Raw genomic sequence first — 27,948 nt, forward strand, 5'->3', positions numbered from 1 at the left:
AACAGGTCAACATGACCCACAACGTGGTCAAGCAGATACTACATGGTACAAACAGGTCAACATGACCCACAGCGTGGTCAAGCAGATACTACATGGTACAAACAGGTCAACATGACCCACAACGTGGTCAACCAGATACTACATGGTACAAACAGGTCAACATGACCCACAACGTGGTCAAGCAGATACTACATGGTACAAACAGGTCAACATGACCCACAGCATGGTCAACCAGATACTACATGGTACAAACAGGTCAACATGACCCACAACGTGGTCAAGCAGATACTACATGGTACTAACAGGTCAACATGACCCACAACGTGGTCAAGCAGATACTACATGGTACAAACAGGTCAACATGACCCACAACATGGTCAACCAGATACTGCATGGTACTAACAGGTCAACATGACCCACAGCGTGGTCAAGCAGATACTACATGGTACAAACAGGTCAACATGACCCACAGCGTGGTCAAGCAGATACTACATGGTACAAACAGGTCAACATGACCCACAACGTGGTCAAGCAGATACTACATGGTACAAACAGGTCAACATGACCCACAGCGTGGTCAAGCAGATACTACATGGTACAAACAGGTCAACATGACCCACAACATGGTCAACCAGATACTACATGGTACAAACAGGTCAACATGACCCACAGCACGGTCAACCAGATACTACATGGTACAAACAGGTCAACATGACCCACAGCATGGTCAAGCAGACACTGCATGGTATTGTTATTCATGTTATCAACAGTTTACTTAACAATTACTGATTGAGAACCACGGAGTTTCTGCAAGTCAAAACAAAGACAACAGGAGCCCTGCCTCTGCTATTCCAGCACCATTTCAACATAAACATTTAAACATCATCAAATCAACTAGGCTATATACAGTGGGGAGAACAAGTATTTGATACACTGCCGATTTTGCAGGTTTTCCTACTTACAAAGCATGTAGAGGTCTGTAATTTTTAATCATAGGTACACTTCAACTGTGAGAGACGGAATCTAAAACAAAAATACAGAAAATCACATTTTATGATTTTTAAGTAATTAATTTGCATTTTATTGCATGACATAAGTATTTGATCACCTACCAACCAGTACGAATTCCGGCTCTCACAGACCTGTTAGTTTTTCTTTAAGAAGCCCTCCTGTTCTCCACTCATTACCTGTATTAACTGCACCTGTTTGAACTCGTTACCTGTATAACAGACACCTGTACACACACTCAATCAAACAGACTCCAACCTCTCCACAATGGCCAAGACCAGAGAGCTGTGTAAGGACATCAGGGATAAAATTGTAGACCTGCACAAGGCTGGGATGGGCTACAGGACAATAGGCAAGCAGCTTGGTGAGAAGGCAACAACTGTAGGCGCAATTATTAGAAAATGGAAGAAGTTCAAGATGACCAAGCCAGCCCAGGACCTTCACATCCAGCTTCTTCACCTGCTGGATTATCTGAGACCAGCCACCCAGACAGCTGAAACGGAGTAGTATTTATGTCTGTAATGAAGCCCTTTTGTGGGGAAAAACTCATTTTGATTGGCTGCCCAGTGACTCTTATTCTGAAAGATTCCAAAACTTGTGACACGGAAGTGCTTAGTTATTCTAGAGCTATTAGAGAATGAGGAGATGAGAATCTCAGCTGGATATATATGTAGTGGTGGTTTAAAGTACTACTTAAGTCGTTTTTTGGGGTATCTGTACTGTACTTTACTATTTATATTTTTGACAACTTGCATTTTTACTCCCCTTCATTCCTAAAGAAAATCATGTACTTTTTACTCCGTACATTTTCCCTGACACCCAATTACATTTTGAATGCTTAGCAGTTCAGGAAAATTGTCCAATTTATGCACTTATCAAGAGAAAGTCCCTGGTCACATCCCTTCTGCCTCTGATCTGGCAGACTCACTAAACACACATGCATCTTTTGTAAATGAGTGTTGGAGTGTGCCCCTGGCTATCCATACGTTAAAAAAAAAAAAATGGTGCTGTCTGGTTTGCTTAATATAAGGTCCTGAAATGATTTATACTTTTACTTTTGATACTTAAGTATATTTAAAACCAAATACTTTTAGACTTTTACTCAAGTAGTATTTTACTGGGTGACTTTCCCTTCTACTTTTCTATTCAAGGTATTTTAACTTTTACTGAAGTATGACAACTGGGTACTTTTCGACCTCTACCAATATGAATGTCCACCAAGGTGTTCACGTTGTCATGCTGCGTCACGTGGTTGTAAAAACGAATTGGCACGCAATTCCTTCTTAAAAGTCAGGGTCGAGACACCTGCCTATTTTCCTCAATAGTATGTAATGTCATGATTTTAAAGCTATACGATATTACAGCGAACATGTTAATTATCTCACACCCCGATACATTTTTTTTTAATGTTGTACTTCTTGTTTACGTAATTCATGCTAATGTTGGTTTTTTGAGCTGGAGCCCAATACACTCCCATTCGGTTCCAGAAGAAGTGAGTGCGTTCTCCAATAATCACCCAGAATGCACCACGCAGCCCATTGACGAAGCATGGGCAACGTACACAATGGTCGTTAACACGATTACACTGGAGTTTCTCATCTCCATAAAGGTATCTCTGGTTATTCTTGCCCTCTTCATAACGGTATCAATACCAAAGATGGTGGACACCATTCTTATTTGATTGAAGTAAGAATGGGACAATTTTGGAATATAGCTGGTCAGTAAAGCATTAGGTATCGGGGTTGTTCAAACGATGTAGTTACCTAGTCGTAAGGGTTGCATAGCTTAGTTACTGTTATGTACATGCTCTTTAGAATGCTACTTTTTTAGTTGGGTAGCTAGCTGATCAATAGCTCCTGCTAACTAATTTGAATCTCTGCTCAAACATAGACGATACAGGAATAAAATGACAATTGTTTTCTGTATGATAAGAACAGGCAGGGGACTCTACATATAATTAATGAGCTGTTGTACCTAATGTTCCTGTTATGTTATTTAGCTAGCTAGCTAGCTTCCAAAATTCCAAATTGTAACCTTCAAAATAAAAGTCCTGATTGTGGAAACCTTTTCAATTTAAATGGTATTAAAGATCCCTAATATTGTTCTATTATATTGTTATATTAAGTAAACATGAAATAGCGACGGTAAAATGTATAACATTTAAACATTTGATGGACTTAACAGAAATAGAATGTCACTACATATTTGACAGTACAAATGGCTTTTGTCCCCATTAGGACGTGATTCGTTTTGCTGGGGGAGACCGGGTAAAGTAATTATGCGCACGTGCACAAAACTCAACTAACCTACTTTTAGTCCCGTGCGAATCTGCCATGTCCAGTCATTTTCACAAGGAGAGAGAATAATAATTCTAACCCGGAAAAACCTATAGTTCTTTTTTTGGCAAACTCCAAGATCCTCTGATAGTACTTATCCTGAGCGAATCGACATCACTGTGTTTTGAAGGGTATTACAGCGTTTAACAGGGGCTGCTTGCGGTTTGGGTAAGAACATGGGAACAAGGCTGTGCAGTGCTAGCTATGTACATAGCCTACAGATAAGTTATATATTTTTTTGTCATATATAAACTTTCCTAGTGCCTATTTCTCTTTTTAAAAGATGAAACGCATGACATTGTGCCAATGAATTGATAAATGGCCAAATACAACAGTTTTAAATAGATGTCTGCATACAGTTCACGATTCTCATTGATATTATTTAGATTTTCTCCGATCTTAAAGCAAGGCAATATTATATTAGGCTCTCCATAGACAAGTTGAAATATCTGCATGCCTACAACAGCCACCAGGCTTCCATCATAACGGTCAAGTTTTGAATGAAGAAAAATACAAATAAATGACAGGGGGCAGTTTGGTTAAAAACGGATCCCATCCGACTTGTCCTTTACACCATGTCTGCCTATTTTTACACAGGTGACCTCACAAAGAGATTCCACTGTTCTGGTGACAGGAAGAAGATCTGGTGTTCTGAGATAACGCTCACCCTGGAATAACTTGTGTCTTGGCCAGAGAGACTGGCAAAACAGCACCTCCTGAAGCTTCCTGTGTGGTGCAGCGGTCTAAGACACTTCATCTCAGTGCTAGAGGTCGTCACTACAGACACCCTGGTTTGATTCCAGGCTGTATCACAACCGGCCGTGATCTGGACTCCCGTCGGGTGGCGCACAATTGGCCCAGTGTCGTCCGGGTTTGACCGGTGTAGTCCGTCATTATAAATAAGAATTTGTTCTTAACTGACTTGCCTGGTTAAATAAAGGTTAAATAAAAAATAAAGCTCCCAGTGTGAAGGGAGATATAGGAGACCCGTGAAAACACAGGAGAGAGACACCTCACATTAGTGACAGCTCCGTTGTTATAGATTTTTTTTAAAGCAAGAAACATTCTAACTCTGCTGAGACAAAATGAGTTCAGAGAGGGAAACGTTGATGGATGAAATCGAAAAGAGTTTATGGAATTTAACTGAGGACAATTTACGCGACCTGTGTGAACGTTGTGGAATGGATGGCTCTGAAATTAAAGTTATGAATCATCGCTTATTAAGGCGTAAAGTCATGGAGGAAATGTGGGACAATACGGAGTCAATGAAATCAGAGGAGCAGGGAATGTCTTGGTTAGTCCAACTGAAAGACGACATCAGGAGGATACTGGAGGATGGTAGCAGTGCACTCATGAGTCCCAGCCAAGCCGATGATGATGTAGACTGTGACGAAGAATGGAACGAAGAGGGAGGATCTAGGTTGCCTAGTAACAGACTGGAGGCAAAATCTGATCTAGAGAGGCACACACCAGAGCAGAGGGAGAGTGATGTGACTACTTCCCAGTCAGAAAGTGTTTTTCTCAAACCACACTTGTGCACTACATGCGGTAAGGGATTCCATCAGGCCGGCTGTCTTAAGAGACACCTGAGAACTCATACGGGGGAGAAACCGTTCGTCTGCCCTCGTTGTGGGAGGGCTTGGAGTGATTCTGGAAACTTAAAGAGACACATGAGAAAAACTCACCCAGGAAAGGAGATGGTTGTTAAGATGCTCAACACACAGAGGAGTGACCCTACAGGAAGTAGGGAGGAAATGAATGTGGATTCAATTAAATCGGAGGAGCAGGGAACGTCTTGGTCACTCCAGCTGAAACAGGAGGATGCTTGTGGTGCCCCTGTGAGTCTCAGCCAGGCTCATGCTGATGATGTAGACTGCAACGTTGAGGACAGAGATTGGTTGCCTAGCATCGGACTGAAGGCGGAGCCCATGAGTCCCAGCCAATCCGACGATGACATTGCAGACCGTAAAGAAGAATGGAACGAAGCGGGAGGCACTACGTTGCCAAGCAACGGACTGGAGTGGGAGTCAGCTCAAGAGAGCCACAGTTGCGTGAGTACTTTCCAGTCATTATGTATTTTGTTTCTCAACAGTCTTTCCTTGATTCCCCAACCTCCTTTTTATAAATGCATTGGGAGGAGAATCACTGAGGCTCCACCTCTTGGACTTTGTCCTCCAATGCATTGGGAGGAGGAGGCAGAGTTATCGAGGAAAGACTCTTGAGACTTCAAAATTCCTTGACAGGTAGGAGAGCGTTTCCCACACTAAGGGTTTTTCTGGATCAAAAATGGGCTTAGGGGGTGGGCGTGGCATGGGGGTGTGTCAATGGGCGGGGTCGGCCCATTGGCTCAGTTGAATTTTGGACAGCATTTTAGAGGCCCCCATCTTGGCGGTGTACAGAATTCTTAGCATTTTAAGCCAATTTTCTCCATGGAGCTGAGAGAGATTTTTAACACATTTTTAAAGCAACATTTTTTTTGCGTTTCTACATATTCTGCCATGGACCTGAGAGAAGATTTTGCAGTTTGAAGCTAATTTCCTTGAACTCTATGCATTTTGCCATGGTTAATGCTTTGTTATTCTGCTCAAACAAAAACAATCTTATTCCTGCTAAATTAATTGTTTTTGGCGTTGTTTATTCTCCCTGACTGTCTAGTGTTTATTTTGATTGTTAGTTCTCAGATGACATTATTGATACATGTAATCGGTCTGTTATCTTTTCTACTTTCTATCTGGTTTCGGTCCTTTACCCTGAAACTGTTTTTCCAGGACTTCAATGGAAGAAAAATCCCTGCACCATGATTTTTGATTTCATGTCTATTTTTCTGATTTCCAGGACAAGCCTCTCTGGCCCTCTTCCACCCTCCCAGAGTCCCCGGGGCGTGCCTCTCCCGGTAGCGCCTTATTGTGCGGTCTGAAGATGGTGTCTGTGCGTCTTGTCGACTGCAGGAAGACACCGGGGCAGAGTGGCCTTAAAATACACAAGGCAACACAGACAGGAGAGAAATCCCACAGCTCGTCTAATGCTGAACAACACAAAACCCTCTCAGGAAACAGGCCTAGATCCCATATCTGTGATCACTGTGGGAAGAATTTTACCACAGCAACCAATCTGAAAAGACACTTACTGTATCTGTCTGGAGAGAAACCATACATGTGCTCTGAATGCGGAAAGAGATTCACACAGGCCGGCAGTCTTAAGACACACCAGAGAACTCATACGGGGGAGAAACCGTACATCTGCACTCGTTGTGGGAAGGCTTGGAGTGATTATGGAAACTTAAAGAGACACATGAGAAGGCATACTGTTAAACAACACACAGTGAAACCTCACCACTGCTCGGATTGTGGAAAACAATTCATTGTAAAATCAAGCCTGAAACATCACCGGCTAGTTTTTCACACAGATCATCCTCACCGTTGTGGTCAATGTAAGAAGAGCTTCATAACTGCAGAAAGACTGGAATCACACATGAAAACACAACACCCGCCAAGTGATCCTCTGAAGAACCCACATGTGTGCTCTGAATGTGGTAAGGGATTCCATCAGGCTGGCTGTCTTAAGAGACACCTGAGAACTCATACGGGGGAGAAACCGTTTGTCTGCCCTCGTTGTGGGAGGGCTTGGAGTGATTCTGGAAACTTAAAGAGACACATGAGAAAAACTCACCCAGGAGAAGAGATGGTTGTTAAGAGGCTCGGCACTCAGAGGAGTGACCCTACAGGAAGTAGGGAGGAAATGAATGTGGATTCAATAAAATCAGAGGAGCAGGGAATGTCTCGGTCACTCCAGCTGAAAGAGGACATCAGAAGGATACTGGTGGATGCTAGCGGTGCACCAATGAGTCTCAACCAAGCCGATGATTATTCTGAAGACTGTGACGAGGGAGGAAGAACTAGGTTGTCTAGCAACAGACTGGAGGCGAAATCTGATCTAGAGAGGCACACACCAGAGCAGAGGGAGAGTGATGTGACTACTTCCCAGTCAGAAAGTGTTTTTCTCAAACCACACTTGTGCACTACATGCGGTAAGGGGTTCAAAAAGGCCGGCTGTCTTAAGAGACACCAGAGAACTCATACGGGAGAGAAACCGTTCGTCTGCCCTCGTTGTGGGAAGGCTTGGAGTGATTCTGGAAACTTAAAGAGACACATGAGAAAAACTCACCCAGGAAAGGAGATGGTTGTTAAGATGCTCAACACAGAGAGGAGTGACCCTACAGGAAGTAGGGAGGAAATGAATGTGCATTCAATTAAATCGGAGGAGCAGGGAACATCTTGGTCACTCCAGCTGAAACAGGAGGATGCTTGTGGTGCCCCTGTGAGTCTCAGCCAGGCTCATGCTGATGATGTAGACTGCAACGTTGAGGACAGAGATTGGTTGCCTAGCATCGGACTGAAGGCGGAGCCCATGAGTCCCAGCCAATCCGATGATGACGTTGCAGACCGCAAAGAAGAATGTAACGAAGCGGGAGGTGCCCTTCATTGTGGGAAGGCTTGGAGAGACACATGAAAAGAGCTCACCCACCACACAATCAGCATGTCCCTTATCCCACCACACAATCAGCATGTCCCTTATCCCTACCCACCACACAATCAGCATGTCCCTTATCCCTTATCCCACCACACAATCAGCATGTCCCTTATCCCTTATCCCACCACACAATCAGCATGTCCCTTATCCCTACCCACCACACAATCAGCATGTCCCTTATCCCTACCCACCACACAATCAGCATGTCCCTTATCCCTTATCCCACCACACAATCAGCATGTCCCTTATCCCTTATCCCACCACACAATCAGCATGTCCCTTATCCCTACCCACCACACAATCAGCATGTCCCTTATCCCACCACACAATCAGCATGTCCCTTATCCCACCACACAATCAGCATGTCCCTTATCCCTTATCCCACCACACAATCAGCATGTCCCTTATCCCAACCCACCACACAATTAGCATGTCCCTTATCCCTACCCACCACATAATCTGTATGTCCCTTATACCCTACCCACCACACAATCAGCATGTCCCTTATCCCACCACACAATCAGCATGTCCCTTATCCCTACCCACAATCAGCATGTCCCTTATCCCACCACACAATCAGCATGTCCCTTATCCCTACCCACCACACAATCAGCATGTCCCTTATCCCACCACACAATCAGCATGTCCCTTATCCCTTATCCCACCACACAATTAGCATGTCCCTTATCCCTTCCCACCACATAATCTGTATGTCCCTTATCCCTACCCACAATCAGCATGTCCCTTATCCCACCACACAATTAGCATGTCCCTTATCCCACCACACAATCAGCATGTCCCTTATCCCACCACACAATCAGCATGTCCCTTATCCCACCACACAATCAGCATGTCCCTTATCCCTACCCACCACACAATCAGCATGTCCCTTATCCCACCACACAATCAGCATGTCCCTTATCCCACCACACAATCAGCATGTCCCTTATCCCTACCCACCACACAATCAGCATGTCCCTTATCCCACCACACAATTAGCATGTCCCTTATCCCTCCCCACAATCAGCATGTCCCTTATCCCTACCCACCACACAATCAGCATGTCCCTTATCCCACCACACAATCAGCATGTCCCTTATCCCTACCCACCACACAATCAGCATGTCCCTTACCCCTACCCACCACACAATCAGCATGTCCCTTCACCCTACCCACAATCAGCATGTCCCTTATCCCACCACACAATCAGCAGGTCCCTTATTCCTACCCACCACACAATCAGCATGTCCCTTATCCCTTATCCCACCACACAATCAGCATGTCCCTTATCCCACCACACAATCAGCATGTCCCTTATCCCACCACACAATCAGCATGTCCCTTATCCCTTCCCACCACACAATCTGTATGTCCCTTATCCCTACCCACAATCAGCATGTCCCTTATCCCACCACACAATCAGCATGTCCCTTATCCCACCACACAATCAGCATGTCCCTTATCCCACCACACAATCAGCATGTCCCTTATCCCACCACACAATCAGCATGTCCCTTATCCCTACCCACCAAACAATCAGCATGTCCCTTATCCCTACCCACCACACAATCAGCATATCCCTTATCCCTACCCACCACACAATCAGCATGTCCCTTATCCCTACCCACCACACAATCAGCATGTCCCTTATCCCTACCCACCACACAATCAGCATGTCCCTTATCCCTACCCACCACACAATCAGCATGTCCCTTATCCCTACCCACCACACAATCAGCATGTCCCTTATCCCTACCCACCACACAATCAGCATGTCCCTTATCCCACCACACAATCAGCATGTCCCTTATCCCACCACACAATCAGCATGTCCCTTATCCCACCACACAATCAGCATGTCCCTTATCCCACCACACAATCAGCATGTCCCTTATCCCACCACACAATCAGCATGTCCCTTATACCCTACCCACCACACAGTCAGCATGTCCCTTATCCCTACCCACCACACAATCAGCATGTCCCTTATCCCTACCCACATCAGACTCCATTGTAACCTGGTTTACACCTGTCCAATCCCTTATAGATGTGTTTACTACTTCAAGGAGACAAGATGTGAAGGATTTTTTTTTTTAAAGGTGGGTATATTTGATGTTGTAATTGTTTTTAATGGAGACAGGTTAGAAGTAGAGGGGGAGACAGATGAGCAGGGGAGACAGTGAAGAGTAGATGCAGGGATTGAACCCTGGTCTCCAGTGGGGAGGCTGAGGCATACATAGAGCATCCAGCTGTGTTACCACAAGACTACAGGCCATGTACAGAAGGAAGCATTTCTAAAGTATTGGAACACGGCCCTAGACTCAGCCTGTCCCAAATACCACCTTATGTCCTATATAGTGCACTACTTTTGACCCCTGCTCAATGGGTTGCCATTTGGGATTCAGGACGTCCCAAACCCCTACCTACCACGTGCCCTTGCTCGGCCTTCACTAGGGCTGTGGCGGTCATGACATTTTGTCAGCAGGTAATTATCAAGCAAATAACTGCCAAGTAAATAACTGCCGGTCTCATGGCAATTGACCGTTTAAATTATCATAATCTCCTGGCTTCCACGCTTAACCTACAAGCGTCTGATGCAGACGTTTGGGCTCCCTAGTGGCGCAGCGGTCTAAGGCACTGTATCTCAGTGCTACAGGCGTCACTACAGACCCTGGTTCGATTCCAGGCTGTATCACAACGGGCCTTGGTTGGGAGTCCCATGGGGCGGCACACAATTGGCCCAGCGTAGTCCGGGTTAGGGTTTGGCCGGGATAGGCCGTCATTGTAAATAAGAATTTGTTCTTATTAATTAACTGACTTGCCTAGTTAATACATTTTTTTTAAAGTATAAACATTTCATTTAATATATCACAATTGAACACAGCTAAATAAAATAGAAAGGATATTTTCCCCAAACGATTTCAAAGGAAGTGCACACTTTTCTGTGTTGAGCGGTTAACAAAGAAACTGGTTCTCCCATATGCTTCGTTCAGAGTTATTTATTCGACTTTCGTTGTGATACGAACGTTGAGATATGTTCTCATTCTTAACATATTATAAGGCTGCATGATGGGACTCTGATGATTTGAAAAAAGTCGCAAGCTGAACACACTTCATCAGTCTCTCATTCACAATTTGACAAGCACTTGACAATATTCTCACCAGGCCTCGAATTTCCCGGTGGCATCCCCCTTGTGTGGCTGTAATGCCCCATTAAACAAAATCTGTGCCTTTTCATGGCCAATGTGGGTGTTATAATAATTATAATTACTCTCACTCATATGGCTCCTTCAGATGTAGCCAATGCCCGTCACGTGATCGGGTCCATGTCACAGTCATTTCAGCTAAGAAGTAGGCTAAAAGGAAATGAAGACAGACACATCGGGGGCGTAAATGTTACAACTGTCCACATTTTACTTTTCGTCAACCAATCAGATGAGTCGGTCTAACCAACAGCAACAGCACTAGCTTATGCCAATGTACTATCCTCCCCCCATAGTGCAAAAGTTGATCTATGCTATTGGTTAACTGTTCTTCTGTGCAAGGAATAAATATTGCAACAGCAGCCTTCCTCCTCTTCACGAGAAGAGGAGGTGTAGCAGGGATCGGACCAACACGCAGTGTAGCCAGTGCTCAACATGTTTAATAGACGAAACCGTGAACACTTACAAAAATACAAAATAACAAACTTGGCAAACCGAAACAGTCCTATCTGGTGCAGAGAAACACAAAGACAGGAAACAACCACCCACAAATCCCAACACAAAACAGGCCACCTTAATATGGTTCCCAATCAGAGACAATGACAAACACCTGCCTCTGATTGAGAACCACATCAGGCCAATTGACAATCCCCACATAGAAACACAAAACATAGAATGCAAACCCAGCTCACGTCCTGACCAACACAAAACAAGGAAAAACACACAAGAACTATGGTCAGAACGTGACAAATATGCCAAACATACTCTAGGACAGCTTGTAGAATGCAATAGATCCCAAATGAATACAGCAACTCGCCTCCAAACATATATATATTTTTTAAAGCAACGAGGCTGGTGCAACAGATCAGAACGTTTAGCTCAAAATGTTGATAAACTATGATACTATTTCTATGAGGCCAGTTCTTCATATTAGAACTGTATCAATGGACACGGTGGTTTGGCTATAAGTGTGAATGTTCCACAATGCAATCAATTAGCAGGAAAACACTGTCGCCGAAGGTCAATACGATTGTGCATGTAATACTTTATTATATATTATTATTATATATATTATATATATATATGCATATTTATGGTGAAAATGATTTCCCCCAAGCTTGAAACTCTCACACAGCTTATTAGGCTCTACACCGGTTATAAAGCGGTTTAATGTTTATTATTTTACCTTTATTTAACTAGGCAAGTCAGTTCAGAACAAATTATTATTTTCAATGACGGCCTAGGGAACAGTGGGTTAACCGTCTGGTTCAGGGGCAGAATGACAGATTTTTACCTTGTCGGCTCGGGGATTTGATCTGGCAACCTTTCGGTTACTGGCCCAACGCTCTAACCACTAGGCTACCTGTGCTTCCTGTGCTTAATTTTAGGGAGTTATTTGGTCACTTTAGTTGTGATAAAAACCTTATCAAGCCATACAGGCCTATGGGCTGGGCTACATACGGTGTGCGACTAGGATTTGAAAAAGTCGCAATAAAACGCATGAGTTATTCCTTGCCTTACTGCAGAAGCTGGGCATCATTCACAAGTGATAATATATCATTCACAAGTGATAATATATCATTCACAAGTGATAGGCTAATATTGTCACCCATCAGACTATTCTTCATTTAATGTTGTATTTACATATACTAAAGAATATGTGTGAAATGTAGTTTTGATTTAGAATTGACCATTATCATGCACCTGTATTGAAACAGGGGTATGGGGGAAAAAATGTGTCAACTATGCACTTAAATAGGGAAATGGAGGACGTTTTTCCTGTGGTTCATTTTCATGCCAGCCAGGTAGGCTATACTCCTATTGTAAAGAGAAGCAATGTGCTTAATATAAGGAACGTTTATAAATATAATAGGTCTAGCCTACAGAAAGCTGATGGGATCTTCCTCTTTCTAATAGAGGCCATCACTCTGTTTTCTCACGCAATTACATAGTCTATAGAAATGTTGAGCAACATGAGCTCATGGGCTCTCATGAAGTGTTTTGATTAGATTTGACATTACATTTGCATTGATGTCAGAGTGATTTAAAGGGACAATACAGTGCTGAGTACCAGGCAGTTCGCAAGTTTGGTTAGGCTACTAAAGACAATCTGGAGCATCGGAAAAGCCTAATTACCGTGACTAAACAGTCACGTGGAATTTGACTGCCGTCATGGCTTGTGACCGCCGGTCTGGTGGTAATACCGTCACCTTGACAACCCCTCCATGTTGGCAGATCTAGATGACTGAGGTTACCAGAGACAAACGGCTGAATGTACAACTCTATACAGCTGACTTCCTATCATTGGACCATTGGAGAAGGGCCCAATCCCAAATTGACATCTAGACCCTATGCACTTGTGGAGATGTAAGATAATCTAATTGGTTGTAAGCAATATGGTATGACTTCCGCCTATCATTGAGTGGTAGAGCTATTACCATATTGCTTACACCTGACAAAACCTCTCCGATCTCCACAAGTGCATATGGCGTAAGGTCTAGGATCTAGTGTCTAGGATCTAGGTCTAGGGTCTAGGGGGAATTTAGGACTGGGCCCATTGGGTCCATGTGTCTTGATTTCTGGTTTTAAAAGACTTGTCAGCAGTCTTACCACCATGACTAGTTCATAATACATTCAAAAATGCCATGCTGTTGTATCCTGTATGTATAACTTGTGAATATAATTATATTTTGTCAATCTCTCTCAAACTGAAATAATGCTGCTCGGCTCCCTGTTCAAGTTGAGTTCAAGTTGAGTTTTTGTGTTAAGAGTTGATGTTAAGATACTTGTGTATGTGAACACCCCTTCAATTTAGTGGATTTGGCTATTTCAGCCACACCTGTTGCTGACAGGTGTATAAAATTGAGCACACAGCCATGCAATCTCCATAGACAAACATTGGTAGTAAAATGGCCTTACTGAAGAGCTCAGTGACTTTCAACGTGGCATCGTCATAGGATTCCACCTTTCCAACAAGTCAGTTCATCACATTTCTGCCCTGCTAGAGCTGCTCCGGTCAACTGTAAGTGCTGTTATTGTGAAGTGGAAACATCTTGGAGCAACGACGTCTCAGCCGCGAAGTGGCAGGCCACACAAGCTCACAGAACGGGACCACCGAGTGCTGAAACGCACAGAGTGTAAAAACCGTCTGTCTTTGGTTGCAAAACTCACTACCGAGTACCAAACTGCCTCTGGAAGTGTAACGGATGTGAAATGGCTAGCTAGTTAGCGGGTACGCGCTAGTAGCATTTCAATCAGTTACGTCACTTGCTCTGAGACTTTAAGTAGGGTTGCCCCCTGCTTTGCAATGGCCGTGGCCTTTGTGGAGCGATGGGTAACGACCGTGCTTCGTGGGCAACCGTTGTTGATGTGTGCAGAGGGTCCCTGGTTCGCGCCCGTGTCGGGGCGAGGGGACGGTTTAAAGTTATACTGTTAAATTGATGCTGTTGACCCGGATCACTGGTTGCTGCGGAAAAGGAGGAGGTTGAAAGGGGGGTGAGTGTGGCCTTTGTGGAGCGATGGGTAACGACCGTGCTTCGTGGGCGACCGTTGTTGATGTGTGCAGAGGGTCCCTGGTTCGCGCCCGGGTCGGGGCGAGGGGACGGTTTAAAGTTATACTGTTACAGAAGCAACATCAGCACAATAACTGTTCGTCGGGAGCTTTAGGAAATGGGTTTCAATAGCTGAGCAGCTGCACACAAGCCTACGATAAGTAATGGTCTGTGGCTGCTTTTCATGGTTCAGGCTCTTAATTTCCAGTGGAGGGAAATCTTAACACGACAGCGTACAATGACTTTCTAGATGATTCAACTTTGTGGCAACAGTTTGGGGAAAGCCCTTTCCTGTTTCAGAATGACAATGCTCCTGTGCACAAAGCGAGGTCCATTCAGAAATGGTTTGTCGAGATCGATGTGGAAGAACTTGACTTGCCTGCACAGAGCACTGACCTCACTCAGCCAGGCCTAATCGCAAGCCAGGCCTAATTACTAGCATCAGTGCCCGACCTCACTAATGCTCGTGGCTGAATGGAAGCAAGTCCCCGCAACAATGTTCCAAAGCCGTCCCAGTAGAGTGGAGGCTGTTATAGCAGCAAAGGGGGGGTTTTGGGACCAACTCCATATTGATGCCCGTCATTTTGGAATGAGATGTTTGACGAGCAGGTCACATAATTCTGGTCATGTAGTGTATGTTGTCCATTTCAAGGAACGTTTTCAATTTATTGCTGAACGCCAACTAGAGTTAATAAAAATGGTGACAGCAATGTGTTGTTGGAGTAGATCTTTATGAGTAAGAAGGATTATGCATAATCTAGGGTCCTAGTATAACCAAGGGTCCTAGTATAACTTAGGGTCCTAGTATAATTTAGGGTTCTAGTATAACTTAGGGTCCTAGTATAACTTAGGGTCCTAGTATAACCAAGGGTCCTGGTATAACCACGGGTTCTAGTATAACCTAGGGTCCTAGTATAACCAAGGGTTCAAGCGTCACAGGCAAAGTGCATGTATGTAGTGTTGCATCAACATTTTGTGAGGACAGAAATTAAATTCTTAGATGTGTAATTATTTGTTAATTGATCAATAATGACAATAAAGGTGTAATTCTAGTTTAAGTTAGATAACAATAGTCAAATGTGTAATTTTTACATAAACACACATTAATCCGGATAAGATTGCTATACTACCATTATTTGTCACCTATCTAAAAAATGTGGATCTTCATTTCAGTCCGTCTTTCATGGCAGAGTTTTGTGCTTTTGCATTGGGTGACTGTTGATGGCGTGAAAAGACAAATTAAAATTGCTATTCAAAATGGGGGACACACTCATTATAACATGTTCAGTTATGCTCACCGCACAACTAATAAATCCATACTGTACATACATAGAAAGCGCGTAAACGTGATTCGTGCATCATACGGCTTTTATTTTGTCGTAGCCATATTTTGATTGACGCCGTGTCAAAAAACGTCACTACGCCGGAAGTGTTTGTTGGAAAGATTAAAATCCTCTTGAGTGACAGCAGCGGTTTGGTACATTGTATTTTTTTCTTTCTGCAGGGATGGAGGTGACACGCACAAGTAATTCACCTCTTTATGCACCCTTATAGATAATATACACCAAGATTATATTCATATGCTATTAGATACACAACGTTAGCTGTCGTTCCTCACCGCACGAATATGATTCCGTTCACGTCCGCGAGGTTGTGAATGCTAACTAGCTAGCTTGCGTGTTGAGTAACCACCAACGCATGTTGGCTGATTGTTGTTTTTGTATTACAGATTTCAAAGACAGTTTAAGTACTGTGTACAGCGCAATAGAGGAAGCAGACTTTATCGCAATCGATGGGGAATTTTCAGGTAAGCCATTGTTAGCTAGCTATTTAACTGGCAAACGTTTATAGTTACAACTTAGCTAGCTCGCTGGCCAACCAGTTCCCGTTGCTGCTACAAGCCACACGCGCAGTCGGTTTTGAACTCTGACAGCTTCATAATTTTCTAGTTAATACAGTAGAAAATACTCTTCTGTTTCAGGTATTAGCGATGGGCCCAACGTCAGCGCACTGACTAACGGGTTGGACACTCCAGAGGAGCGCTACATGAAACTAAAAAAGGTAATCGTCAAGAGAGGCATGCGTTTAGAGTTGGGGGCAATGCGGTTTCTGCATTATGCTGCATTTACTTGACACTACAACATTTTATGGCAGCCATGTTGGTTCCCCGTTAGTTTAACATGGGGATTATTTAACAATGCTATGGAACGGAATGTCTAGAATGAGAACGATATTCAAAACTCTAACACTAAATACATGGCCCTGGTTATAACTCCTCGGTTAGGTACTGAGTGAGTAGCTACAGTTGAAGTCAGAAGTTTACATACACCTTAGCCAAAGATTTAAACTCAGTTTTTCATCATTCCTGACATATAATCCTAGTAAAAAGTCCCTGTCTTAGGTCAGTTAGGATCACCACTTTATTTTAATAATGTGAAATGCCAGAATAATAGTGGAGCGAATTTTTTCCCCCCAGCTTTTATTTCTTTCATCACATTCCCAGTGGGTCAGACGTTTACATACACTCAATTAGTATTTGGTAGCATTGCTTTAACTTGGGTCAAACGTTTTGGTTGGCCTTCCACAAGCTTCCCACAGTAAGTTGGGTGAATTTTGGCCCATTCCTTCTGACAGAGCTGGTGTAACTGAATCAGGTTTGTAGGCCTCCTTGCTCGCATACACGTTTTCAGTTCTGCCCACACATTTTCTGTAGGATTGAGGTCAGGGCTTTGTGATTGCCACTCCAATACCTTGACTTTGTTGTTCTCAAGCCATTTTGCCACAACTTTGGAAGTATGCTTGGGGTCAATGTCCATTTGGAAGACCCATTTGCAACCAAGCTTTAACTTCCTGACTGAGGTCTTGTGATGTTGCTTCAATATATCCACATAGTTTTCCTGCCTCATGATGCCATCCATTTTGTGAAGTGCACCAGTCCCTCCTGCAGCAAAGCCGCCCCACAAAATGATGCTGCCACCCCCATGCTTCACGGTTGAGATGGTGTTCTTTGGCTTGCAAGCCTCCCCCTTTTCCCTCCAAACATAACGTTGGTCATTATGGCCAAACAGTTATATTTCAGTTTCATCAGACCAGAGGACATTTCTCCAAAAAGTATGATCTTTGTCCCCGTGTGCAGTTGCAAACCGTAGTCTGGCTTTTTAATGGCAGTTTTGAAGCACTAGCTTCCTTGCTGAGCGGCCTTTCAGGTTATGTCGATATAGGACTTGTTTTACTGTGGATGTAGATACTTTTTTAACTGTTTCCTCCAGCATCTTCACAAGGTCCTTTGCTGTTGTTCTGGGTTTGATTTGCACTTTTTGCGCCAAAGTACATTCATCGCTAGGAGACAGAATGTGTCTCCTTCCTGAGCGGCATGACAGCTGCGTGGTCCCATGGTGTTTATACTTGCGTACTATTGTTTGTACAGATGAACGTGGTACCTTCAGGCGTTTAGAAGTAGCTCCCAAGGATGAACCAGACTTGTGGAGGTTTACCATTTGTTTTCTGATGTCTTGGCTGATTTCTTTTGATTTTCCCATGATGTCAAGCAAAGAGGCACGGAGTTTGAAGGTAGGCCTTGAAATACATCCACAGGTACACCTCCAATAGGCTAATTGACATCATTTGAGGCAATCAGAAGCTTCTAAAGCCATGACATTTTCTGGAATTTTCCAAGCTGTTTAAAGGCACAGTCAACTTGCTGTATGTAAACTTCTGACCCACTGGAATTGTGATTCAGTGATTTATAAGTGAAATAATCTGTCTGTAAACAATCGTTGGAAAAATTACTTGTCATGCACAAAGTAGATGTCTTAACCGATTTGTCAAAACTATAGTTTGTTAACAAGAAATTTGTGGAGTGGTTGAAAAACGACGTTTAATGACTCCAACCTAAGTGTATGTAAACTTCCGTCTGTATATGAATAATAATATAGCGAGGTAGCTCGCATAACTTCTTATATGATCATGGTTTTCGGGTGTTTTAGATTCCTGGAGTCTATGTATGGGCCACAAGGCCACGTGCTATCGGTCCTGCTTTAAATGTACACGTTTGACTCTCTGTCCACTCCTCTGACTCTCCACCCCCCCCCCCCTCTTATCCAGCATTCCATGGACTTCTTGCTGTTTCAGTTTGGACTGTGTACGTTCACATATGACCAGGCGGAGTCCAAGTGAGTGTGATTTAGCTCTTAGATTTAACCTTAAACACACAGTCGGTTTTGAACTGAGTCACATCTGAGTTAATATGAAGCTTCTCAGAGTGTTGGAGTGCTGATTTAGGATCAGTTTTTAGCCTTTCGGATCATTCTGAATTTGATTCCATATGGACCTGATCCTATATCGACCCTCTTACTTGGATAAGCTTGACACATAGGACCCCTGACCTGACTCCAGATCAGTTAGTGATTTAGCCAACTCTTCTCTGCTGTGTTGTGACACTGTCATAACAAACGGGTTGTGTATGAAATACAGGTCTGGGACCAGTCTGCCGCAGAATGAAATAGAAGGCTGATTTAGTGTTAAATAGAAGTCGTAAGTCAGCTGTATTGAATGATGTGATCTCTATGCAGGAGGCTATAGGAATGTTTAACCTATCTGACCTGCTGTTCTTTCTCTCCTGGTGTTTTTGTCCTCACAGGTACGTCATAAAGACTTTCAATTTTTATATATTCCCAAAGCCATTCAACAGAACCTCACCCGACACCAAGTTCATCTGCCAGGTTAGAAAACCTTGGTCTGTTTTATTTAATCTGGGTGGTACAAGCAGTTCTTATTGGACAGGTTTCACTCCTCATTTCTGCCCTTTTGCTTCCCTTTCATTCCTGGAGAATAGGACCCATATTTCCCCTGGCAGGGGGCTTCCTTAAATATGATTGTGTTTGTTATTTCAGAGTTCCAGCATAGACTTCCTGGCCAGTCAGGGTTTTGACTTCAACAAAGTGTTCCGTCACGGTAGGTGGCATTCTGTCTGGTTGCCGTAGAAATCCCAACTGGGACAATAAAGATGATCGATTGATTTTATTGATTGAAGCTACTCTAGCTAGCCCCTCCCCTGTTCTGGTTGCCGTAGAAATCCCAACTGGGACAATAAAGATGATCGATTTTATTTTATTGATTGAAGCTACTCTATCTAGCCCCTCCCCTGTTCTGGTTGCCGTAGAAATCCCAACTGGGACAATAAAGATGATCGATTGATTTTATTGATTGAAGCTACTCTAGCTAGCCCCTCCCCTGTTCTGGTTGCCGTAGAAATCCCAACTGGGACAATAAAGATGATCGATTTGATTTTATTGATTGAAGCTACTCTAGATAGCCCCTCCCCTGTTCTGGCTGCCGTAGAAATCCCAACTGGGACAATAAAGATGACTAAGTGAATGATTTAAGCTAACCAACACGCTGCCATCTAACCCCGCCTCCTTTTCTGGTTGCCGTAGGGATCCCGTACCTGAACCAAGAAGAGGAAGTGCAGCTGCGGGAGCAGTATGAGGAGAGGCGGAGTCAGAGTAACGGATCAGGAAACCCCTCCTACATCTCCCTCAACTCAAACAACGGCCCCGGCAGCATCCCCGAGGAGCACAGGGAGTACATCGGACGAGTGGTGTAAGTTTAAACCTGACTCCCATTTCTAGTTACAACTTTAGATTGTAGTTGCATGTGGTAACGGAGTGGTGAGAGAGATGACAGCCTGGTCCCAAATTAGCCCCTTTCCTTCCCTAGCCACCTGCTGACACCAGTTCCTCCAGCCACCCCTAGCCCCTTCCCTCCCTAGCCACCTGCTGACACCAGTTCCTCCAGCCACCACCAGCCCCTTTCCCTCCCTAGCCACCTGCTGACACCAGTTCCTCCAGCCACCACCAGCCCCTTTCCCTCCCTAGCCACCTGCTGACACCAGTTCCTCCAGCCACCACCAGCCCCTTTCCCTCCCTAGCCACCTGCTGACACCAGTTCCTCCAGCCACCACCAGCCCCTTTCCCTCCCTAGCCACCTGCTGACACCAGTTCCTCCAGCCACCACTAGCCCCTTTCCCTCCCTAGCCACCTGCTGACACCAGTTCCTCCATAGTTGTCCTTCATATAAGGCATGGTTTAAACTCCTCCAAACGGGTGTTATAGCCTCAGTGCGGAACCCGTCCTACGGTCCGCAGTGTGGTCACATGGTACTGATTTATGTCTAGCGGAGCAGAAATCCATGGTAACAGTCCAGACACCAGCCTTCAGCTCCAGCCCTGAATGCAACCCTGTAGTCGTTTTGTTAAGTCTTTCCTTTTGTCCCTTGCAGAGGGAAGGTGGAGTCTCTGTTCACTACCTCAGAGAAGACTGTGGACCTGGAGCCCTGCACTGGGTAAAGAAACGTGTGTGACTGTGTGTGTGTAAATGTGTGTATAAGTGTGTGTGTGAGAGAAATGTGCATTTATACAACACTTTTCTCTTCAGTCTCAAAGGGCTTTACCAAGTTAACATGGCTCTCCTGATCCCCCAGCAACATTGACCATGGTTTTGTTTATTAAAAAGCTCCTTTCCCCCTGTTCTCTGCTCCACTCCAGGTTTCAGAGGAAGCTGATCTACCAAACACTCAACTCCAAGTAAGTACTTCCTGTCCTTCAGGAGCAGCAATGTTCTAGAACTCTGCAGATTCAGTGTTCCACCCCGTCAATACAGGGAGATGAATGAAATCCACTTTTTAAATTGTTTGTTTACTTTCTGCTATTTCTAAAACAAATGAATTGGGGTTTATAACTGTAGTTTTAACGCTGCTTAGTCACAGTTAATGTTGTATATTGTACAGAGATGACATATCTTTATAGAAGGATAATGTTGATCTAATCTCCTATAGGTTCCCAAAGGGCTATTTCTAAAACAAATGAATTGGGGTTTATAACTGTAGTTTTAACGCTGCTTAGTCACAGTTAATGTTGTATATTGTACAGAGATGACATATCTTTATAGAAGGATAATGTTGATCTAATCTCCTATAGGTTCCCAAAGGGCCTTCATGTTGAGACCTTGGAGACAGAGAAGGTCAGTCTGCCAGCTAGATCAGTGGTTCTCAAACCTCTCCTCGGGGGGGACCCCCAGCCAGTCCATGTATTTGATCTATTCCAGAGCCCTAGTGTTCTAGTCTGACCGCCTGCCAGTGTTCTAGTCTGACCGCCTGCCAGTGTTCTAGTCTGACCGCCTGCCAGTGTTCTAGGTCTGACCGCCTGCCAGTGTTCTAGGTCTGACCGCCTGCCAGTGTTCTAGGTCTGACCGCCTGCCAGTGTTCTAGGTCTGACCGCCTGCCAGTGTTCTAGGTCTGACCGCCTGCCAGTGTTCTAGGTCTCATCCAGATCTAGAAGGAATAACACAATGCTTAGAGTACAGAAATACTATCATGTGATGTGAGTGATGCTGTGGGCTTGTCTCCAGTCAGTAGGTGTTATATAACCAGTAGGTGTGTGTTGATGTACATCATAGACAGCTGTATCATGTGATGATATACGGTGTTTCAGAAAGAGCGTTACATCCAGATCAGCAAGGTGGACGACGAGGAGCGGAAGAGGAGAGAACGGCAGAAACAGGAGAGAGAACAGGTGACGTTCCTTCCACTCTTGTCTTTCTACAAAGCGAACCAACATTCCAGATCATTTCTCCCTGTGGTGTTCTAGATGGAACCACTCTGAACACACTAACTCCTAAATCACATGACCAGATGAATGTCCTTCTACTGGATCTAAAAAGCAGAGACGGAACATTTCTTCTTGAAATGTTCCAACCCCCCCCCCCCCCCCCGAAGAAACACGGTCAGGAGGGGCAACGTTTTGAACCTGGGAGATGACTTGTCCAATAAGAGACATTCCTTTTGTAGTTTCTTTGCAATGTTTTGCTGTGTTTCCTACTGAACATGACCCTCGTCAATCCCTCCAGGAGGAGCTGAATGACGCTGTGGGATTCTCCAGGGTCATACACGCCATCTCCAAATCTGTGAGTTACCCTGACAACCTGTTGTCAACTTGTTTTAGTTTTAATCTGTGTCTTCTGTTATGTTACGATGTACAGTATATGCCAACTGCCTTTGCAATCCAGCACTGAAACTATAAGGAATATTGTAGTTGAGTGAGTTCTCCTTTATCTCTCTTGGGCGCTATACTTTTAGGATGGGACTCATCTCTTTTCCCCCTCTCTCCAACCCAGGGAAAGTTGGTGGTTGGCCACAACATGCTGCTGGACGTCATGCACACCATCCATCAGTTCTACTGCGTACTGCCAGAGGTACAAACACGCACCATTTATATAAACACAATGGTTCATTCTTTTCATTGTTTTATTTATTTATACCTTTATTTAACCAAGTAGGCCAGTTGAGAACAAGTTCTCATTTACAACTGCGACCTGGCCAAGATAAAGCAAAGCAGTGCGACACAAACAACAACACGGAGTTACACATGGAATAAACAAACATAGTCAATAACACAATAGGGAAAAAGTCTATATACAGTGTGTGCAAATGAGGTAAGATTAGGGAAGTAAGGCAATAAATAGGCCATAGTTGCGAAGTAATTACAATTTAGCAATTAAACACTGGAATGGTAGATGTACAGAAGATGAATGTGCAAGTAGAGATACTGGGGTGCAAAGGAGCAAAAAAAAAATATAATATGTATGGGGATAAGGTGTACTATTTACAGATGGGCTATGTACAGGTGCAGTGATCTGTGAGCTGCTCTGACAGTTGATACTTAAAGTTAGTGAGGGAGATATGAGTCTTCAGCTTCAGTGATTTTTGCAATTCGCTCCAGTCATTGGCAGCAGAGAACTGGAAGGAAAGGAGGAATTGGCTTTGGGGGGACCAGTGAAATATACCTGCTGCAGCGCGTGCTACGGGTGGGTGCTGCTATGGTGACCAGTGAGCTGAGATAAGGCGGGGCTTTACCTAGCAAAGATTTATAGATGACCTGGAGCCAGTGGGTTTGGCGACGAATATGAAGCGAGGGCCAGCCAACGATAGTGTACAGGTGGGTGGTATATGGGGCTTTGATGACAAAACGGATGGCACTGTGACTGCATCCATTTTGCTGAGTAGAGTGTTGAAGGTTATTTTGTAAATGACGTCGAGGATCGGTAGGGTAGTCAGTTTTACGAGGATATGTTTGGTAGTATGAGTGAAGGATGCTTTGTTGCGAAATAGGAAGCCGATTCTAGATGTAATTTTGTATTGGAGATGCTTAATGTGAGTCTGGAAGGAGAGTTTACAGTCTAACCAGACACCTAGGTATTTGTAGATGTCAGAACCGTCCAGAGTAGTGATGCTGGATGGGCGGGCATGTGCTGGTAGCGATCGGTTGAAAAGCATGCATTTAGTTTTATTTGGATTTAAGGGCAGTTGGAGGCCCCGGAAGGAGAGTTGTATGGCATTGAAGCTTGTCTGGAGGTTTAAGTGTCAAGAGAAGGGCCAGAAGTATTCGGAGTGGTATCGTCTGCGTAGAGGTGGATCTGAGAATCACCAGCAGCAAGAGCAACATCATTGATGTATACAGAGAAAAGAGTCGGCCCGAGAATTGAACCCTGTGGTACCCCCATAGACTGCCAGAGGTCCGGACAACGGGCCCTCCGATTTGACACACTGAACTGTCTGATAAGTAGTTGGTGAACCAGGCGAGGCAATCATTTGAGAAACCAAGGCTGTTGAGTCTGCCGATAAGAATATGGTGATTGACAGTCGAAAGCCTTGGCCAGGTCGTTGAATACAGCTGCACAGTATTGGTTCCTATCGATGGAGGTTATGATTTCATTTAGGACCTTGAGCGTGGCTGAGGTGCACCCATGACCAGCTCGGAAACCAGATTGCATAGCGGAGAAGGTACGGTGGGATTCGAAATGGTCGGTGATCTGTTTATTAACTTGGCTTTCGAAGACCTTTGAAAGGCAGGGTAGGATATATATATAGGTCTGTAGCAGATTGGGTCTAGAGTGTCACCCCCTTTGAAGAGGGGGATGACCGCGGCAGCTTTCCAATCTTTGGGAATCTCAGACGATACGAAAGAGAGGTTGAACAGGCTAGTAATAGGGGTTGCAACAATTTCGGCTGATAATTTTAGAGAGGGTCCAGATTGTCTAATCTGGCTGATTTGTAGGGGTCCAGATTTTTCAGCTCTTTCAGAACATCAGCTATCAGGATTTTGGTGAAGGAGAAATGGGGGAGGCTTGGGCAAATTGCTGTGGGGGGTGCAGGGCTGTTGACCGGGGGGTGGCCAGGTGGAAAGCATGGGAGGAGGTGCTCTTATTCTCCATGGACTTTACAGTGTCCCAGAACTTTTTGAAGTTTGTGCTGCAGGATGCAAATTTCTGTTTGAAAAAGCTAGCCTTAGCTTTCCTAACTGCCTGTGTATATTGGTTCCTATCTTCCCTGAAAAGTTGCATATCGCAGGGTCTATTCGATGCTAATTCAGTACGCCACAGGATGTTTTTGTGCTAGTCAAGGGCAGTCAGGTCTGGAGTGAACCAAGGGCTATATCTGTTCCTGGTTCTACACTTTTTGAATGGGGCATGCTTATTTAAGATTGTGAGGAAAGTACTTTTAAAGAATAACCAGGCGTCCTCTACTGACGGAATGAGGCCGGAAACACGGTGTTTTGGAAATAGGAAACACGGTGTTTTGGAAATAGGAAACACGGTGTTTTGGAAATAGGAAACACGGTGTTTTGGAAATAGGAAACACGGTGTTTTGGAAATAGGAAACACGGTGTTTTGGAAATAGGAAACACGGTGTTTTGGAAATAGGAAACACGGTGTTTTGGAAATAGGAAACACGGTGTTTTGGAAATAGGAAACACGGTGTTTTGGAAATAGGAAACACGGTGTTTTGGAAATAGGAAACACGGTGTTTTGGAAATAGGAAACACGGTGTTTTGGAAATAGGAAACACGGTGTTTTGGAAATAGGAAACACGGTGTTTTGGAAATAGGAAACACGGTGTTTTGGAAATAGGAAACACGGTGTTTTGGAAATAGGAAACACGGTGTTTTGGAAATAGGAAACACGGTGTTTTGGAAATAGGAAACACGGTGTTTTGGAAATAGGAAACACGGTGTTTTGGAAATAGGAAACACGGTGTTTTGGAAATAGGAAACACGGTGTTTTGGAAATAGGAAACACGGTGTTTTGGAAATAGGAAACACGGTGTTTTGGAAATAGGAAACACGGTGTTTTGGAAATAGGAAACACGGTGTTTTGGAAATAGGAAACACGGTGTTTTGGAAATAGGAAACACGGTGTTTTGGAAATAGGAAACACGGTGTTTTGGAAATAGGAAACACGGTGTTTTGGAAATAGGAAACACGGTGTTTTGGAAATCGGAAACACGGTGTTTTGGAAATCGGAAACACGGTGTTTTGGAAATCGGAAACACGGTGTTTTGGAAATCGGAAACACGGTGTTTTGGAAATCGGAAACACGGTGTTTTGGAAATCGGAAACACGGTGTTTTGGAAATCGGAAACACGGTGTTTTGGAAATCGGAAACACGGTGTTTTGGAAATCGGAAACACGGTGTTTTGGAAATCGGAAACACGGTGTTTTGGAAATCGGAAACACTGTGTTTTGGAAATCGGAAACACTGTGTTTTGGAAGAACCTTGTATCTTTTCTATTTGACAAAGTATTTTCTTTCTTCCCCCACAGGACTTGAATGACTTTAAAGAAGTCACTCAGTGTGTCTTCCCCAGGTAAATACATTCTGCTGCGTCGGGGTTTTGGTGGGTCTTCCCCTGGTAAATACATTCTGCTGTGTCGGTGGGTCTTCCCCTGGTAAATACATTCTGCTGCGTCGGTGGGTCTTCCCCGGGTAAATACATTCTGGGGTGTCGGGGTGTCGGTGGGTCTTCCCCGGGTAAATACATTCTGCTGCGTCAGGGTGTCGGTGGGTCTTCCCCTGGTAAATACATTCTGCTGTGTCGGTGGGTCTTCCCCTGGTAAATACATTCTGCTGCGTCGGTGGGTCTTCCCCGGGTAAATACATTCTGGGGTGTCGGGGTGTCGGTGGGTCTTCCCCTGGTAAATACATTCTGCTGCGTCGGTGGGTCTTCCCCTGGTAAATACATTCTGCTGTGTCGGGGTGTCGGTGGGTCTTCCCCGGGTAAATACATTCTGCTGTGTCGGTGGGTCTTCCCCGGGTAAATACATTCTGCTGCGTCGGGGTGTCGGTGGGTCTTCCCCGGGTAAATACATTCTGCTGCGTCGGGGTGTCTTCCCCTGGTAAATACATTCTGCTGCGTCAGGGTTTCGGTGGGTCTTCCCCGGGTAAATACATTCTGCTGCGTCAGGGTTTCGGTGGGTCTTCCCCGGGTAAATACATTCTGCTGCGTCAGGGTTTCGGTGGGTCTTCCCCTGGTAAATACATTCTGCTGCGTCAGGGTTTCGGTGGTTCTTCCCCGGGTAAATACATTCTGCTGCGTCGGGGTTTCGGTGGGTCTTCCCCGGGTAAATACATTCTGCTGCGTCAGGGTTTCGGTGGGTCTTCCCCGGGTAAATACATTCTGCTGCGTCAGGGTTTCGGTGGGTCTTCCCCGGGTAAATACATTCTGCTGCGTCAGGGTTTCGGTGGGTCTTCCCCGGGTAAATACATTCTGCTGTGTCGGTGGGTCTTCCCCGGGTAAATACATTCTGGGGTGTCGGGGTGTCGGTGGGTCTTCCCCTGGTAAATACATTCTGCTGCGTCGGTGGGTCTTCCCCTGGTAAATACATTCTGCTGTGTCGGGGTTTCGGTGGGTCTTCCCCGGGTAAATACATTCTGCTGTGTCGGTGGGTCTTCCCCTGGTAAATACATTCTGCTGTGTCGGGGTTTCGGTGGGTCTTCCCCGGGTAAATACATTCTGCTGTGTCGGTGGGTCTTCCCCTGGTAAATACATTCTGCTGCGTCAGGGTTTCGGTGGGTCTTCCCCGGGTAAATACATTCTGCTGCGTCAGGGTTTCGGTGGTTCTTCCCCGGGTAAATACATTCTGCTGCGTCAGGGTTTCGGTGGGTCTTCCCCTGGTAAATACATTCTGCTGCGTCAGGGTTTCGGTGGTTCTTCCCCGGGTAAATACATTCTGCTGCGTCGGGGTTTCGGTGGGTCTTCCCCGGGTAAATACATTCTGCTGCGTCAGGGTTTCGGTGGGTCTTCCCCGGGTAAATACATTCTGCTGCGTCAGGGTTTCGGTGGGTCTTCCCCTGGTAAATACATTCTGCTGCGTCAGGGTTTCGGTGGGTCTTCCCCGGGTAAATACATTCTGCTGCGTCAGGGTTTCGGTGGGTCTTCCCCTGGTAAATACATTCTGCTGCGTCAGGGTTTCGGTTGGTCTTCCCCG

The 27,948-nt window shown here is 44.8% G+C and overlaps 2 protein-coding genes across 2 annotated transcripts in view; both read left to right on the forward strand.

The window, feature by feature from the left end:
- The first annotated feature begins 4,382 nt into the window (after positions 1-4,382).
- LOC129846952 (zinc finger protein 569-like) lies at positions 4,383-13,774 on the forward strand. Its single transcript, XM_055914769.1, has 2 exons — positions 4,383-5,395; positions 6,180-13,774. Exons 1-2 carry the CDS (start codon positions 4,430-4,432, stop codon positions 7,851-7,853), a joined length of 2,640 nt encoding a protein of 879 aa, XP_055770744.1. The 5' UTR covers positions 4,383-4,429; the 3' UTR covers positions 7,854-13,774.
- A 1,662-nt stretch (positions 13,775-15,436) lies between these two features.
- The window catches only part of LOC129846953 (poly(A)-specific ribonuclease PARN-like), a 32,426-nt gene continuing 19,914 nt past the window's right edge, over positions 15,437-27,948 (forward strand). The window contains exons 1-14 of the mRNA XM_055914770.1: positions 15,437-16,153; positions 16,358-16,435; positions 16,610-16,689; positions 18,733-18,800; positions 19,268-19,349; positions 19,521-19,581; positions 20,064-20,229; positions 20,908-20,970; positions 21,173-21,211; positions 21,605-21,647; positions 22,118-22,198; positions 22,533-22,589; positions 22,800-22,877; positions 26,284-26,327. Coding sequence (XP_055770745.1) covers positions 16,135-16,153; positions 16,358-16,435; positions 16,610-16,689; positions 18,733-18,800; positions 19,268-19,349; positions 19,521-19,581; positions 20,064-20,229; positions 20,908-20,970; positions 21,173-21,211; positions 21,605-21,647; positions 22,118-22,198; positions 22,533-22,589; positions 22,800-22,877; positions 26,284-26,327 — 959 coding nt within the window. The 5' untranslated portion in view covers positions 15,437-16,134. The remainder of the gene's footprint in view (positions 16,154-16,357; positions 16,436-16,609; positions 16,690-18,732; positions 18,801-19,267; positions 19,350-19,520; positions 19,582-20,063; positions 20,230-20,907; positions 20,971-21,172; positions 21,212-21,604; positions 21,648-22,117; positions 22,199-22,532; positions 22,590-22,799; positions 22,878-26,283; positions 26,328-27,948) is intronic.

Source organism: Salvelinus fontinalis, unplaced genomic scaffold (assembly GCF_029448725.1).
Source record: "Salvelinus fontinalis isolate EN_2023a unplaced genomic scaffold, ASM2944872v1 scaffold_0667, whole genome shotgun sequence".
Lineage (NCBI taxonomy): Eukaryota > Metazoa > Chordata > Actinopteri > Salmoniformes > Salmonidae > Salvelinus > Salvelinus fontinalis.

Excerpts from the sequence above, each read along its gene's own strand:
- LOC129846952 (XM_055914769.1), top strand. The coding sequence starts at position 4,430 with ATGAGTTCAGAGAGGGAAACGTTGATGGATGAAATCGAAAAGAGTTTA. Across the intron at positions 5,396-6,179 it reads CTCAAGAGAGCCACAGTTGC|GACAAGCCTCTCTGGCCCTC; the intron begins GTGAGTACTTTC and ends TCTGATTTCCAG.